General features: G+C 40.5%; 1 protein-coding gene across 2 annotated transcripts in view; it reads right to left on the bottom strand.

Annotated features, from left to right (window-relative positions):
* FREM1 (FRAS1 related extracellular matrix 1) overlaps positions 1-16,714 on the bottom strand; it is a 293,398-nt gene that overhangs the window by 96,818 nt on the left and 179,866 nt on the right. For both annotated transcript variants that reach the window (XM_063609109.1, XM_055294213.2), the window contains 4 exons: positions 16,420-16,528; positions 13,398-13,529; positions 9,426-9,770; positions 8,560-8,702 (listed from right to left, as the gene is read on the bottom strand). In XM_063609109.1, the coding sequence (XP_063465179.1) occupies positions 8,560-8,702; positions 9,426-9,770; positions 13,398-13,529; positions 16,420-16,528 (729 nt within the window). The remainder of the gene's footprint in view (positions 1-8,559; positions 8,703-9,425; positions 9,771-13,397; positions 13,530-16,419; positions 16,529-16,714) is intronic.

Genomic DNA, 16,714 nt, shown 5'->3' with positions numbered 1-16,714 from the left:
TCGAAGCCATATCACTTTGGTGCATTGGCCAGGAATCTGAGGAACAGCTTTCGTCAGAGTGGCGAGTGTGGGAACAAGCTTAAAATCTGTTCTGTCATTACGAGGCACTCTTCGCCTCTATATTAAAATAAATCAAATAAATCAACAGGCATCCGTCAACCTAGTATATACGCTTAGTGTTGGCTGCCGTACTCAAGTCACGGATATAAGGCTTGCTGGGCAGAACTTGGAGAACCCCCCATTACCCACAGGTATTGGGAATGTTGGTCATGCTTGAACTAGCTTCTCTTCACTGGTGACCCTGCCATCAGGTGAGGCTGGGAAAAGTTCTGAGGCAACTGAGAATTTCTGGCCAGGTGTGATTCAAAGGCCTCTGGACCGGATGCAGCCTCCAGCAGCCCATTCTGGGTGTTGGCAGAGAACCTCAACTATCCTGTTGCAAAGCTCTTCTTCCCTTTCTATCCACAGCCTCTTACTCTTTCTCTGCGTGAAATGTGCAAGGATTTTTACAGTCTAGGAACAGGGTTACAGTGAGGTTACTTGACACCACTTCTCTGGCCAGCACATGGTATTTCTAAGCCACCTAGTAGAAATCAGGCTCTAGGCCTCTTCTTTGAATGGAAAATTTCTGCTTTTAACAATTAAGAGTAAAACATCTTCTGCAGCCAAATTTTAATCTCGATATTGTCCCACTGGCAGGAAAATGGACACTTGGTTCCTACATTCCTTTAAGGCACCTATTTTGTCTCCTATTAAAACAGTACTTAATTAGGAAAGGGATTTTAAGTCTGGAAGTTAACCAGAACCATTTTTCTATGGGTAAATGCTTTAGCCTGGGCTATTATAGCAGGATACAGAGTTCAATCTAGCATCCACCCTCCCTTAAAGGGGCCTTGCCCAATTACATTATTTTTCTTGAAATCTATTTTTTGGAAGCCACACAGGCCACACAAGTCTAGGAGGTCAAAGGGAAATAAAAGGCAGTCAACTGATTGCTTGGGGACAGCGTGACTAAGGTCCAAAACTCAGTTCCTCTGGCCCCATGGCTTGGAGGGTCACGCCTGCAGTCATGTGCGGCACATTTAAGTGGGTGCTGGGAATCCAAGAGCGATGGACAGAAAATAGTTGGGGGGACGCCCTCTACTGTTTTCATCTCCATCCTGGATCACATACAGAAAAGGAGACAAAAACGACGCTTTTATTCTCACTTCCCTTTCTAGATGGGTAACAGATCGTCTTCAACATGCACTCCCCTGGAACGTATTTTGAAGCACTGGGACTCCTTCGACCTTGAAACTTTGAAGAAAAAGGGGTTTATTTTCTTTTGCAGCCATATCGGGCAGGCCCAGGGAAAACAGTTTCCCAAAATTAAAAATGTAACTTTCAGGGAAGTCATCGAGGGTCCCCCTTATTTGGGGCCCCTTCAAGTTCCCTTCTCCCATGGTATCTATATGGTCTTTTCATAAATTAAGCATTGAAATAAAAGCATAGCAAGGAGGTCTTAAGACACTACTCTGTCCTTTAGTAAAAGGGTTATAAAAGGTTTGTAAAAATTTCATCTCATGGTCAAATTGATAAAATGGAATAATCTATAAGGTTTCACTTGAACAAATAAACCAATGCAAGGGTAAAATTTAGCTTTAATCAGGATTTTCATGTCATAGTAAAGACTAATAAAATGTTTTTGCCTTTTGAGTCATCATTTTGGCAAAATAATTTATGGCAATCTGGAAATTATCCTTCCTGATGCCTGGATTTTGAATGGTTCAGAGGGCCCTGAAACATTCAGAAAAGAGGTAAACAGGATTATTTGACATGTTTAGTCACATGAGATTGCCAAAATGATGTCCAATCTTCTTTAAGTTATATTTTGGTGAACACTAATATATGTTCAAAAATCGTATGGGTTTTCTAAAATTCTAATGCCTAAGTATATGCTATCAATCATAATTAAGGGTAAAGTTATTGTAAACCACGAAGATAAATAAAGTTCTTTGCCCGTCATGTTTTTAACTGTAACTATCCTGGAAATGTTGCCATTCACAGACAATTGTTGTCTTGCTTTGCTCCTTCTCAAAAGATGGTTTATAATCAACCTATATTAAAGACTTTAACAGGTGTTCTCAAATGCAGGTTTTTAATAGCTTTGAAGATTGTAACACTGAAATAGAGGGAGAATCTACCGGACTCCTAAAAAACTGACATGTTCACAAATATCAAGCAAAACAAAATTTAAGGAAATGGACTACACTCAGAAAGTTAAAGCAAACTTTCTGACTTTCGCTTGGAAAATTGCTAATCCTTGTTTAGTTTTTCAGAGTCAAGGAAACTTATTTAAACTATTTACAGCCTTTAATAATTGAGTAAGGTATACTCCTGTAAACAAAATTTGGAGCATGTTTGTTTTTCTCTGCCTGATTCCTCTAGAATTTGGAGACTATCAGTAAGTACTCTTATGGCAATATAGTTGGTTGCGTCAGTGCAATAAGAATCAATTTTTCTTTGTCAACAGGACACAACTGGAAAACTGGTTATTTTATCCAGGCTTTGACTGAAAGGGTAGGTTTCCCTTTAAGGAATCAAGCTCGACATGTACAGCCAATTACAGCCCCTTAGGGAGAAGTGGCCTACCACCTTAGCTATACAGTCACCACGCAGGGTTCCTAACCTGTGCTCAGTGAAGAATGTCACTTTCTCATAGGTCTGGAAGCTATGAGTTTATCTTGGGACCTCAAGAGGAAAGGATCACCCAACTCACAGGTATTAGAGGATACAAACCCATGGCTGGGCTCGGCTTTAAAAGTCTTATCTGAAATTCCTTGTGAAACAGCGTTTCATCAAAGCCAATCCAAAAGGCCTACGTAAAAATAACCATTCTTGCTGCACTTTATGCAAATAATCAGGCCAACTATAAGACTAAAGTTTATTCATAATTACTTTTTACCAAAAATGAGGACTGAAGAGAAAAATTTTGCTCCAAAGCTTATACATGTGTCATTAAATCCTAGTCTCTTGTTTTTAAGCCTTTTGCCTACATTTTAGACTAACCCTGCTTATTCCTGTGAATCAAGTGGTGATCTGCAGCTTGGAAAAAAAAAAAAAGGGATGGGTAACGTCAAAATGTGAATCGATATGGTAGTTCTGGGCAATTATATTGCAAATTCTGCCAGGTAATGAAAGTGAGTAAGGTGCCCATAACTCTGAGCTTTCTTTGTTTGGGAAAATAAAACCAAGCAACTTCATAGACCCCCAAAGGGGAATTCTATATCTTGGCAAGTAAAATTTTAGATGGAAATTATCTACCACACCACACTTGTGGGAATTGCTGTCCTCACTCTACTATTTGCAATAGGGTTGTACACGGTAGCACCTTCTAACTAAAATATTGGGCAGAGAGTTTTCATTGCTGTAGTATTTTGCTTAATTATTATCCTTATAACCAGGATAACAGTTAACTGACAAAGGAAGCATAAAAGTTTTACTATCACTAAGTCTGCTAGGATTTTTTACTGGGTTTAGTGATGCACTTTTAAATGAAACATGCTGCTTTTGGATTAACACCTAGTAAAGGAAAGGAAAATCTACAGGTACTTAAAAACCAAATCAAAATTATTAACAGGCTCAGGGAAAATGCCAGCTTCAGCCCTGGGTGGCTACAATCCCTCTTTAATAAATTCCAGTCTTCTTTATGGAATTGGTTAACCCCTTTATTAAGCCCTCTCTTGCTTATATGTCTTCAATTGATATTTGGACGCTATATATTCAGTACTATAACTCAGATTGTTTCTTCTCGCCTAAAAGCAATCAAACTCCAAATGGTGCTGCAAACTGAACCACACATGGACATGCCATTCTTCTGAAGACCCTTAAATCAACCTCAGGAGGAGTCCTAACTGCTGCTCCCCATTCAATGCCCCTTTTAAGTAGGAAGTAGCCAGAAAGAGTCTTCGCCCAAAACCCCCTAACTGCAGTTAGTGTGATATTGCTACAGGGAGGAATGTGGTAGGAGTTATTAAGAAAAAGAAATTATTTTATGCAGATAGAGAGGAAAAGGGGTCCTTGGGTAGTTTTCATCTTTTAAAGCATATCTGGAAAAGTTTCTTGTAAAGCCCCGGCTTTTAGAGTCAGGTGGGCAACCTTTGATACGCAAATGCTGGCCATTAGAAACTGGGTACACCCAACATGGCAATTCCCTTGGCCTTCTTGCCCTTGGCCCATATGCTCCTGGCAACGTGGCCACCCCCACATATCCCCACGTGTGTAGAAATCAGGGTGCCCTGCATTTGCATATTAAAAGGCTAGTGTAGGAGGACCAGCTTTTTCATGGGCTACATGAATGACATGCCTGGTCAAACCTATTCCCTGAGCCCTATGCAAATCAGACATCACCTCCTCCAGCCTCTGCATATATACATGGCTGGTGTCCACCATACTTGGGGACCTCCTCTTTCAGCTTTAGAGCCCTATTCCCACCTCTGTCTCTGTACAGGGGAGCCTCTTCCTTCTGCCTTCTCCCTTCCTTCTTGCCCTGTCTTGTATATTAAACTCTCTCTGCTCCTTAAAACCACACACACACACACGCAAATGTGCCCACCAAGAATTATTACGGCGGTATAAAAAAGCATGCTGTATATTCTTCTTACACAAAGAACACATTGGAGAATAAATTAGCATGGAAAATGGTCTCTTTGAAGGCACAATAACTATTGTTTCATTATTAAATCCAGTTTTCCAATTAAGTGGAGCCTCACTGATCCACACTACGGCTGGGAGGTCCCACAGAGAATTTCTGAACTTTGTAGATTAGCAAAACACTATAATTGGAGGGAAAAAAATCATGACACAGACTCCAGGAGAATAGAAAAATGACTGCCATTGTGTTTACTTTGATAACTGGATTTAATTTTTAATTATTGAAATGCTTCATAATGGATAAACATGCTGTAAACTTTGGCAACAGTCATGAAAGGATAGAAACAGGGAATTAATTTATTGAGCACCTACTAAATACTGAGTACTCACTGTGCTACTAGCTATCTTGTGTGATCTAGATAGCACTTTACTAATAATAGCCATGGTTATTATTCCCAATGTTCAGAGAAAAAAACCTGAGCCCCAAAGCGGTTAAATGATTTGCCCCAGGGAGCACAGCTTGTAGGTGACTGAGCTGAAGTTCTAGCCTTTTTTATGTCATAGAAAAAGCTTAATCATATTTTAGTTTTGCTTTGTGTGTCAATTTCAAAAGGAATTCTCATCATTTTCAAATTGAGTATTCTGAATGCCATTTTTGTAGACAAAATTGGCATTGCTCATCTGTGCTTCCATTACAACATCAAAATAAAACAAAACCATGGAATATTCTGATCACAAAAGCTACCATCAAGTAATCATCTTATCTGGACTTCTAGTTGAGCAGCTGAAAGTTATGAATTTTGTTGAATATTTTAAATCTATTTTTATTTGTATGACATGACTAGATACTTGTCCAAATTGACAATGTAAACATCAAATAAACCAGGTAATCATTTGAGTTCCTCAAATATTGGAGTTTCACTGATAATATCAGAGCTTTAAATATAAAAATGCTTGCCAGCGCGTGCGCGCGCGCACACACACACACACAATACTTGTTTCATTGGCATGCACACACTTATTTCTAGAAACTCTGAAGAATAAAGCTTTACACTTATTACCTCCCCATCTCACTCCCTCCCTAGTCTCTACTAAATGTTTGGGTCTTATTTCCTCCTAGTTTCAGTAAATGTTGAAAGAACCAGAATTCATTTTGTGATCAATAAGCAGTTTGTGAGGGTCTACATTGAGTCAGATATCTAGGTCTAGAAACATTGAAATGAATAACTCCGGGTCCCTACTGTCAAGGAGATCAGAGTTGATCCAATAAAAGAAATAGTGGTCTTACTTTATAGAAAGTTCAACAACAAAGACACGTGTAAACAGATGCCAGAGCATATAAAAGGATAAGCTGATCCTGCCTGAGGGTTTGTGGAATGGGGTCGTCAGAGGATTCTTGGAACCGGTGATGTCAGAGCTGACAGCAAGTCCATAGTCTGGAGAGGAACTAAGACAAAGTTACCACCAACCAGAAGAGGGAGAATGGGAAAAACAGATGCTAGCTTAATTTCACTAAGAATACTGCTACCATATTAATGAGTTTTAATTCATTGCAACTATAAGGATTTGGTTAATCACCTCTATTTGTAAAAGGCCATGGGAGGGGTTCTGAGGATAATCTAGTCCAGAAAAGATGAAGGTTGGAGCTGAAGCAATGGCAGTGAGGTGGGGAGGTAAAGGTAGATCAGAAAAACTCATCAAGCAGATTTACTAAACCTGCTGACTGATGAGTTGTGCTGACATTAGAGAAAGGAGTCGGGGATGATTCAGAGATTCCAGCTAGTTATTTTGTGCAAGTTTTTAGGGACACATGCTAAATGTATTGTGGTCAATGAATTTAAAATGTTGATGATACATACATGTAAAGATGTCAGGTAGAGAGGTAGGCCACACGTCTGAGCTGGATAAATATTTAGGGGTCAAAGAAACATGGTAACGAAGAGAGCAAATTTGTAGATCTCCCTCTCTCCCCTTCTCTTTCTCTTTCTAACATAAATTAAAAAGATGAAAGCAGAGAAAAACATGATAAGCATCTTTAGAAACCTATCCATCACAGGAAATAAACTTATAACTAGATCTACAGAGTTTAGTTTGACCAATTTGCCCAGATTCAGAAATAATTATATTGCACTAAAGTTTTCATTACAGAGAAATCTGACATCTATACTTTTGTATATGAAGAGCATGATTTATAAAATATATAACAACAAAAGAAGAAAAAAGAAGTCCTGAATTTTTCATTTTTAAAAAGGCCTATAGGCTGCTAAAAGTGATAAGGTATCCTAGTCAGAAACATAACTCAGATTGTATAAATACACAGAAGATTTAGAAGTAAATCCTATTAACTGTTACCATCTTGAACTATCAAATCAACTAAGGTTTCAAGCAAAAACTTAATCTAGAAATGACATAAAATACATTGATAAAAAGAGGGAGATGTTATTTGAAAAGGAATTGACCTGTTAGTCACACAGCAGATGAACTGAGTTTTCTCATTCATTCTCTATTCCTTCTTAATAGGGATCACCTACTGCATTCCATTTCTGAGCTCTCTGGAATCATTCTTCCTGATCATCTCCTTCTGTTATACTCTTCTTAGCACACAGATGAATGGCTCAATCATCTATGCATTACCGAATGTCAGTGTCTATGACATTATGGGAAGGCATTATGTCACAAATAGGACCCTTGCTTTAAGCAGTCATTCTATAACAGGTTGGAGATTTACTTGGATCCATATACAGGCTATCTTCCAAGACAACAGGTAAAAAATGCCTAGCAAAAAGTACTGTACATAGTAGTTGTATTAGCCTGTTCTCACACTGCTGATAAAGACATACCCGAGACTGGGCAATTCACAAAAGAAAGAGATTTAATGGATGTACAGTTCCACATGGCTGGGGAGGTATCACAATCATGGCAGAAGGCAAAAGGGATCAAGTCGCGTCTTACATGGATGGCAGCAGGCAGACAGAGCGAGTGCAAGCTCGTACAGGGGACCGCCCGTTTTTAAAACCATCAGATCTTGTGAGATTTATTCACTATCACAAGAACAGCACAGGAAAAACCCGCCCCCAAGATTCAATTACCTCCCACCGGGTTCCTCCCATGACACATGGGAATTGTGGGAGTTACAATTCAAGATGAGATTTGGGTGGGGACACAGCCAAACCATATCAGTAGGTGATTACTTAATTTCAGCTGTCCTTTTTTAAAATCTCTATTATCAACCAGCCTCTCCTTTCAAGGAGTCTACTCTATTATAGTTGTCCAGACACTACCCTGACTCCACTTTCTGTAATTTCTATATGGCAATGTTTGCTTAAACTTATTTCTACATTCTACACATTTAAATTATACCCTCTAGTGGTAGTAAGAGACTCTTAGATCTTTAAAGACAACAATAAGTAATAGCTAATGTATTTATTGAGTGTTTCCCAAGTACCAAAGTGTTCCCAGTACTTTATATGTATTATCTCACCTTCACAATAACTCTAAAGGAAGGTTCTATTATTATCTGTTTTACAGACAAGGAAACTGCAGCATGGGTTGACCAGTCAGTCAGTGTCAAGATCAAGAGGGAAACTCAGGCAGCCTAACTCTAGAGCCTATAATTCAATCACCACATATAGAATAAATGTTTTCTTGAGTGTCTGGAGACAAGCAAATTTTGTGAGCTGCTCTACATAAAAGGGACCCATAGTTAAATGACCCTGAAACACTGAATACATAGATATATATAAAACTCTTTCAAAAAGGAAACATTTGAGTAGTCCTATTGCAAAGAAATCTGCTTAATTTTGTTTAATTGATTGTTTTTCAAATTTTGAACCTTGAAGCCTGTTTTCATGTGGTTTCTAACCACATCTCCTAGAATTGATACCTGTGCATAAGACTTTGGGAAAGTGTTCAGAAATGGTCTCTTACCTGTGGCGCTGAAAGATTTGGAGGTTCATGGCTGTCCCACAGGACAAATTGAAAAGAATCTTCAAAGATTTCTCCACCAAAGTGACGATAATAAATGATTCCATTAAACAAATCCCTCTGAAGGAAGCCAGGGACAGGATAGCCTATTGGGTCCATAAAACACCACATACTTTTGTACAAGCCTATCAAATATCAAGGGACAATGATATTGGACTTATGTTCAAAAGTCTTATCTGTCTAGTATATTATATGTACCCAAGGAATCTGCATTAAACATCTTCATCAAAGATAAATAATAAAGCAGAAAAATAAATAATAAAGCAGGAAAACTAAAGTTGCTACATCTGTCTTGATATATGGAAAAATTAGCATTAGAAAAATATTTTCAAGAAACTTACTCTTATTTCAAATATACAAAGTAACACTAACTACTTACTTGATCCCTATTTTGTCAAACTCCGGAAGTACCTACTTTAAGAAGTAGTTACAAAATGATTCTAACAAAATGTAAACAAATGTTATTCATGAAATTATCAGTAATCTAGAATAGTCCAAAAATCTCCTTTTAGACTAATTTGTTCTATCACCTTGCTCGGCTGACTTAATTTTTCATAGTGGAATAGTTACTTTGAGGCTCAGCTCTGGAAATCTGTAGATTTACAACCTTGGACAGATCAAATTAACTTTCCTAAATCTCAGGCTTCCTCATTATAAAATAGGAATAAAAATACTATCTTACTTCAAAAACTTGATGTTCACCTTAGCACAAACTCGGACACAATTTCAGCAAACCCAGAAGGGTACATAGAAGGTTCTCTATGGAAGAGTGAATTCCATTCAAATGATCTTAACTGCCCAGAACTTACCTATCAGTCCTGGCCCTGGCTTCTTCATGATCTCCCCAGCCTGTGGAGGCTTTGTGATATTGAAGAAGATATAGTCATCACTAGCATCCACATCTGAAGCTCGCAGCATGGATCCCTGGATCAGGATGGTCTGCCCCTCCTCCAGTTCAATCACAACATTGGTTATGAGGAATGGGGGACTATCATCTTTGGGCAAGACGTTGATGGGGAATTTGTGACGGATGCTGTGATGGCCATCAAATATCCGGAAGACCACGAAGTCTTTGGTGGAGTCGCTGTCATCATGATAATAGCGAACAACTCCAGCCTGGAGGTCAGCCACAGTGAAGAGAAATCCCTTCCCCCCTGAGGGAGAGAGCAGAGACGGAGCAGATTGAGCAAGGGACTGCAGAAGCAGCAGCATTGGGAAAGCATCAGTACAGCAGAGGCTGCTAAGCAAAGTGTGCAGCCCATATTTCCCTTACCTGGAAAAACTACAGATTGTTAGTTTTGAATACTGGCTCCAACATTTATCAGTTGTGCAGATATGAGCAAGGTATTTAATTTATGAAACTCATCTATAAAACATGGATAATACTACCGTGATGGTTTTAACTTTGTCCATCAACTTAACTGGGCTAAGGAATGCCCAGACAACTGGTAAAATATTATTGCTGGGTGGTTCTGTGAAGCAGTGTTTCTTGAAGTGATTAGCATTCAAATCAGTAGCCTGAGAAAAGATCACGCTCATCATTGTGGGCAGGCATCATCCAATTCATTGAGAGACTGAATAGAACAAAAAGGAAGAGGAAAGGGGAATGCTGTCTCTCTTCTAGAGCTGAGACTTCCTTCCATCTTCTTCCCTCTGACACTGGAGCTCCTGGCTCTTGGGCCTTTGAACTCTGGAACATAAACCAGCCACCCTCTAACACCCTCATTTGTCCCTCCACCCTCCACCTTCCCTACCCCATTCACCCCTCTCCACTCCCCTTGCCCACTTCTCAAGCCTTTGGCTTTGGACTGGGAGTTACCCAACAGCTTCCCTGGTTCTCGGGCCTTCAGACTAATACCCATGACTTCCTGGGCTTTCCTGGTTCTCCAACAGCCTAACGTGGAAGCTCTTAGCCTCCACAATTACATAAGCCAATTCCGCGAAAAAATCACCTCATAGATAGATAGGTAGGTAGGTAGGTAGGTAGGTAGGTAGGTAGGTAGATAGATGATAGATAGATAGATAGATAGATAGATAGATAGATAGATAGATAGGACATTCTGTTGATTTAATTTCTCTAGGGAACCCTTACTAATACAAATACTTACCCCATAATCCACAGCAAGAATGAGAGAACTTAAGCAACAGTAAGCCTACAATAAATGTTGGTTATTCTTCAGCTAATTGCTACCATCCTACATGCCAGCAGTTCTTAGAGGAGTGGTCTCAAACCAGCAGCCTCGTACCATCTGGAAAGTTTTAGAAACGCAAATTCTTAAGCCTTACCCTGGATCTGCTGAATCAGAAATTCAGAGGTGGGTGGGAGTGAGGCAACAACCAGTGTTAACAAGCCTATTTGAAAATTACTAGCTCAAAGACCAAGAGCTAGAGCTCTAATATCTAACAGACTGGGTTCAAATCCCAGTTCTGCCATTTTCTAGGTGTATGACCTTAGATAAATCAGTTGTTCTAAGTCTCAGGTTACCCATTTGTCAAATGGGAATAATGATGGTATCTAATATCATACAGTTGATATGAGATACACAAGATAAAGTATACAGAATGCTTTACACAGTATCTGTCACAAAGTAAAGCTTAATAAATGATCATACTATTTTCTATCTCCTCTGAACCCAGACCATCAATGCATTATGGTCTCCTACTCTCCGTTTCATTTCTATAGTATTAATAAACATTGCTTTGTTTTCTTCAGAGACTTACAACTCTTCTTTTTTTAAATTTATTTATTTATTTATTTTTTTTAGACGGAGTCTCCCTCTTCGCCCAGGCTGGAGTGCAGTGGCGCGATCTCGGCTCACTGCAACCTCCACCTCCTGGCTTCAAACAATTCTCTTGCCTCAGCCTCCCGAGTTGCTGGGACTACAGGCACGTACCACCATGACGGGCTATTTTTGTGTTTTTAGTAGAGATGGGGTTTCACCAGGTTGGCCAGGCTGGTCTTGAACTCCTGACCTCAAGTGATCTGCCCGTCTCGGCCTCCCGAAGTGCTGGGATTACAGGCGTGAGCCACTGTGCCCAGCCAGAGACTTACAATTCTTAATGGCAGGTGCACCCCATTATTCTCTTCACACCATGTGGCTGTGTTAAAGACCTTAGAGGAATAAACGACTTAACACTCTCTTTTTTTTTTTTTTTTTGAGACGGAGTCTCGCTCTTTCACCCAGGCTGGAGTGCAGTGGTGCGATCTCGGCTCACTGCAAGCTCTCCACCTCCCGGGTTCACGCCATTCTCCTGCCCCAGCCTCTCCAAGTAGCTGGGACTACAGGCGCCCGCCTCCCGCCCGGCTAATTTTTTGTATTTTTAGTAGAGACGGGGTTTCACCGTGGTCTCGATCTTGTGACCTCGTGATCCGCCCGCCTCGGCCTCCCAAAGTGCTGGGATTACAAGCGTGAGCCACCGCGCCCGGCCCGACTTAACACTTTCTTGACCAAGAGCCACTTTATGCTTCTTCCTCACTACCAGAATCCTAGTTGTATTTGGCATAGCAATACGGTCATTTAAAAATACTCAGGCTTCCCAACTTGCTTGCACTGAGGAGTTGTATGTGACATAGTTTGATAAAGAAATCCAAGTGGAAATTGTTGTATTGTGCTCCTAGGAAAACTTGTTAGATACAGCAAACTTAGATCATGACTTCTTTCATTGTTCCTTCTGGGTCTTCAAGCCTCAAACACATGAAGAAAATAACTAATTTTCAAGCCACTACACTTGGATTTCTCTTACATACAACTGAACACCCAATCTGACTGGTACACCCAGATTTAAACTGGCCTCCCACTGTCCTGGGATTAAGCAGGAGGATTTATCATACATTTATTATTTTGTTTTTGATTCCAGAATTCCCTGATCACAAATGATGGTGAAAGTTATCTTTCTGCTTTACAGTTAGGGAAACTAAGAAGATAATTGAATTAAATCCTCTGAGCTCATTATAAGGAATGACTTATTTTATCATAAAGTGTAAATATTACTTTTATTAGGATTATTACCTTGTTAACTATCATCCCATAGAATTATAAATTTATTTCTTTTAAACCATGACTACTACTACTAATAACATAACATCATTATTACTAAAGTATCAATTAAGCATTAATTTTTCTTTTTCTTTTTTTTTTTTTTTGAGATGGCATCTTGCTTTGTCGCCCAGGCTGGAGTGCAGTGGCATGATCTTGGCTCACTGCAACCTCTGCTGCCCAGGTTCAAGCAATTCTCCTGTCTCAGCCTCCCAAGTAGCTGGGACTACAGGCACCCGCCACCATGCCCAGCTAATTTTTGTATTTTTAGTAGAGACGGGGTTTTACCATATTGGTCAGGCTGGTCTTGAACTCCTGACCTCAGGTGATCCCCCCACCTTGGCCTCCCAAAATGTTGGGATTACAGGCATGAGCCACTGCGCTCGGCCTAATTTTTCAATATACTTCTTTGAAGCAGAGAAATAAAAAACATTCTGTCCTCCAACAAGGAAATAAATAACTAGTTAAGGAGTATACTTAGAAGGAGCCAAGCATGGCATCCAGAAAGCAAAACTGAGGTTTAAACAATGAGCCACATACAAGGTACCATTCATAAATGTTTAGACATTGATCTGAGCATTTCAATACAAAAGTCAATGTTTTCAAGATCTCCAGATTTTCTACATTTGACAATTTCATTGAGAAATGGGGCCCAAGAGATGCTACATATGTCTGTTAAATACATCTACTTTTGAAGAAAATACTTTTGGATTCTTTGCTAGGTTACCAAGTTGGATCATTCACCTCTTAAAGTCAGCCATCCATGCTGCAGGCCACCAACAGTGACCAGCCGGACAGCACCAATGTCATCATTGTCGACAACCTGAAACTGTTCCCAAGTGATGGCTCGAGACTGCCCCTCAAGGAGATTCAGACCTATGAAAGAAAGGAGAAAAGGGTGTTGGCATGATAGACTGGATAAAGAAAATGTGGCACATATACACCATGGAATACTATGCAGCCATAAAAAATAATGAGTTCATGCCCTTTGCAGGGACATGGATGAAACAGGAAACCATCATCCTCAGCAAACTAACACAGGAACAGAAAACCAAACACCACATGTTCTCACTTATAAGTGGGAGCTGAACAATGAGAACACATGGACACAGGGAGGGGAACATTACACACCAGGGCCTGTTCGGGGGTAGAGGGGCAATGGGAGAAAGAGCATTAGGACAAATATCTAATGCATGCGGAGCTTAAAACCTAGATGACAGGTTGATAGATGCAGCAAACCACCATGGCACATGTATACCTATGTAACAAACCTACACATTCAGCACATGTATCCCAGAACTTAAATTAAAAAAAAAAAAAGATAAGAAAAGGGTATTGGCAAGTTCTATGACATGCCAACGTCATACCTCCACTGCCACTGCTTAAGAAAAGATGAATGAATTTCCACTCATGAAACCATCTGAATATTGCATCTTTAAAAGCTTTTCAAGAAACTGGAATGTAGCTTTTATTTTTAGTACTATTTTTATTTTTAGTACTATTAACTCCAATATTACAACAGATTACAGAGAATCCTGAAAGGGAGCAGAGCAAGCTGGTCGAATTGCAACGTAGCGTGCTGCTGGACCTATCTTATGCTTCTCTCACATCTGCCAGCTTCACCTGCCATCCCGGCCTCGACTGTTCTCTAGCTGCAGCCGCCCCATGAGGGTTCCCAGCCTCCAAAATTGTAAAGCCCTCCTGCCACCACTGCCTCATCTTCTTTTCTTTTTTTTTTTTTTTTTTTTGAAACAAAGTCTCGCTGTCGCCCAGGCTGGAGTGCAGTGGCGCGATCTTGGCTCACTGCAGGCTCCGCCCCCCAGGGTTCACGCCATTCTCCTGCCTCAGCCTCCCGAGTAGCTGGGACTACAGGCGCCCGCCAACACGCCCGGCCAATTTTTTGTATTTTTACTAGAGACGGGGTTTCACTGTGTTAGCCAGGATGGTCTCGATCTCCTGACCTCGTGATCCGCCCGCCTCGGCCTCCCAAAGTGCTGGGATTACAGGCGTGAGCCACCGTGCCCGGCCACACTGCCTCATCTTCTGATGCAGCCAGCTACCTCCACTGCCCTCTAGTGGCGGCGAGACCAACCTTGTGGCTGATCAGGCCCTGCACCAGGGGACCCAGGAAGTGTGTGCAATGGCTGCTAAGAGGGGCCAGATAACACAATCTGGGCATGTGGGGAGTTAACAGCCAGTGAAGTAAACTTTTACCCATTAAAGACAGGAGATGGGAAATAACTGACCATTAATAGATTGTTGACCTTTTCCCCACCCCACTTCCAGTGCTTCCCAGACACAGCGGTTGCATCTTCTCCCTGGAGACATCAACACTACAGAGCAATCTGCGTTATCTTATTGTAAAGCTGTGACACCAGCTCAGCCATGCCACCTTTTTATTCGCTTCTCCCCTTACTCTTGCTTTTAGTATAGGGTTAGTACGTCTGATCTGCCTCAGGGTCTGTTTTCTAGGAAAATTGGGCTAATTCATATATAAAGGAGAGGGAGAGAGGAAGGAAGGAAGGAAGGAAGGAAGGAAGGAAGGAAGGAAGGAAGGAAGGAAGGAAGGAAGGAGAAATGGACAGAAGTGCATAAGAAGAATCTCTGTGACTGGCAATAAGGGTTTGGAAGCCAGGAGTGCATAGGACAAGGCATCATGGAGCACAGCAGAGGAACAATCGAGAAGCCTAGAAGTATATACAGCAAAATATTAACATTGGTTATATCTTCACGGTGAAATAATAAATAATTTTAAATGTATTCTCCAAATTTCAATGATGGCACAGATCAAGTTCATAATAAGCAAATATTTATTTTAAAAAGGATTCTGATGTTCAAAGCAGCCAAAATGACATTGAGCAAACCTGGGTGTCACCGATCACACATACACATACAGACTATTCTGTCTCTACACTCAGGCAGGAGCCCAAGCAACATGTGATTATTCCTAAACTTTAGGTTACTGATGCCGTCTTTTCTCTCATTATCCCCCTGACAGAGGTAGAGTAGGATGTACAGCCAGAATTATAAATCAAGGCTGCTCATCTGATGTTCTCTATCTCTACTGAAACTCACACACATACAAACACATACCTATGAGTACACACACATGAGGCAGCTTGTTTAAGCTGCCACTTGAGGATTTAAATCAGACAGATATTTTTGTCTTAATACAATCTACCACCACTGCTTATAAGCATGTTTCAAATGGTATTGATGGGATCAGTGAGAAGGAAAAGATCTCCATTTACATTCCACATTTACATCTGATCAACATATATACATCACATAAGTCCACTCAGAATTGAGAGGCACAGAAAGCCATATTTTAAAGCAGTTAAAGCTCTTATTTACGTATTTTAGTTTCCATGCAGCCCAACATAAAAATAGACTATGGATTATAAAAGCTAAATGTTTCTCCAATCCCTTGGAACAATTTGAGTTGGAGATTTCAGTCCCACTACAGCTCAATATCACAAATAGTCACTTTTTTGCTTCATTCAGTTCAAAAGTGTCCCTTTGTCTTATCCCGGCAGAGGAAAGAACTTGGCCTCAGGACACAGAAATCCTGGATTTAAATTTCTCACGCTGCCAGGAGGAATAAAAAAAACAACAACAAAAGCTACTATGTGATGCCCTTAATCTGTCTGGGTTTCAGTTGCCACATGTATCACATAGGAATAAAACTACCTTTCTTTCCTGACCCATCTACTTTCTTGTATTCCCTTCAGGGCTATGTTGCTTTATGCCTTATATTGAGCTTTACCTGTATTCCAGGATACACGGGGGGCATTTGTATCTGCTGTTCTGATGGAGATGTGGACTGTCATAGGTGCACTCCTTTCAAAGAAGAAGTCGTATACCTCCAATTCTACCTGTGAACAAACACAGGCAGAGGAGCCACACACTGAAGCGTTAGAGGGTAAAGTAACATTAATTTTGGGGTACACCCACACACAGAGGATTCAGGTTTCTGAGGGGATTCAGGTTTCTGCGGTTTCCACATTTCATTTAGACAACCCGATTTGACTTTTTCAGGTTCTAGATCTTGTTCCTTACTT

The sequence above is a fragment of the Symphalangus syndactylus genome, chromosome 9 (assembly GCF_028878055.3).
Source record: "Symphalangus syndactylus isolate Jambi chromosome 9, NHGRI_mSymSyn1-v2.1_pri, whole genome shotgun sequence".
Lineage (NCBI taxonomy): Eukaryota > Metazoa > Chordata > Mammalia > Primates > Hylobatidae > Symphalangus > Symphalangus syndactylus.
This window is presented reverse-complemented; position numbering and strand designations above follow the sequence as displayed.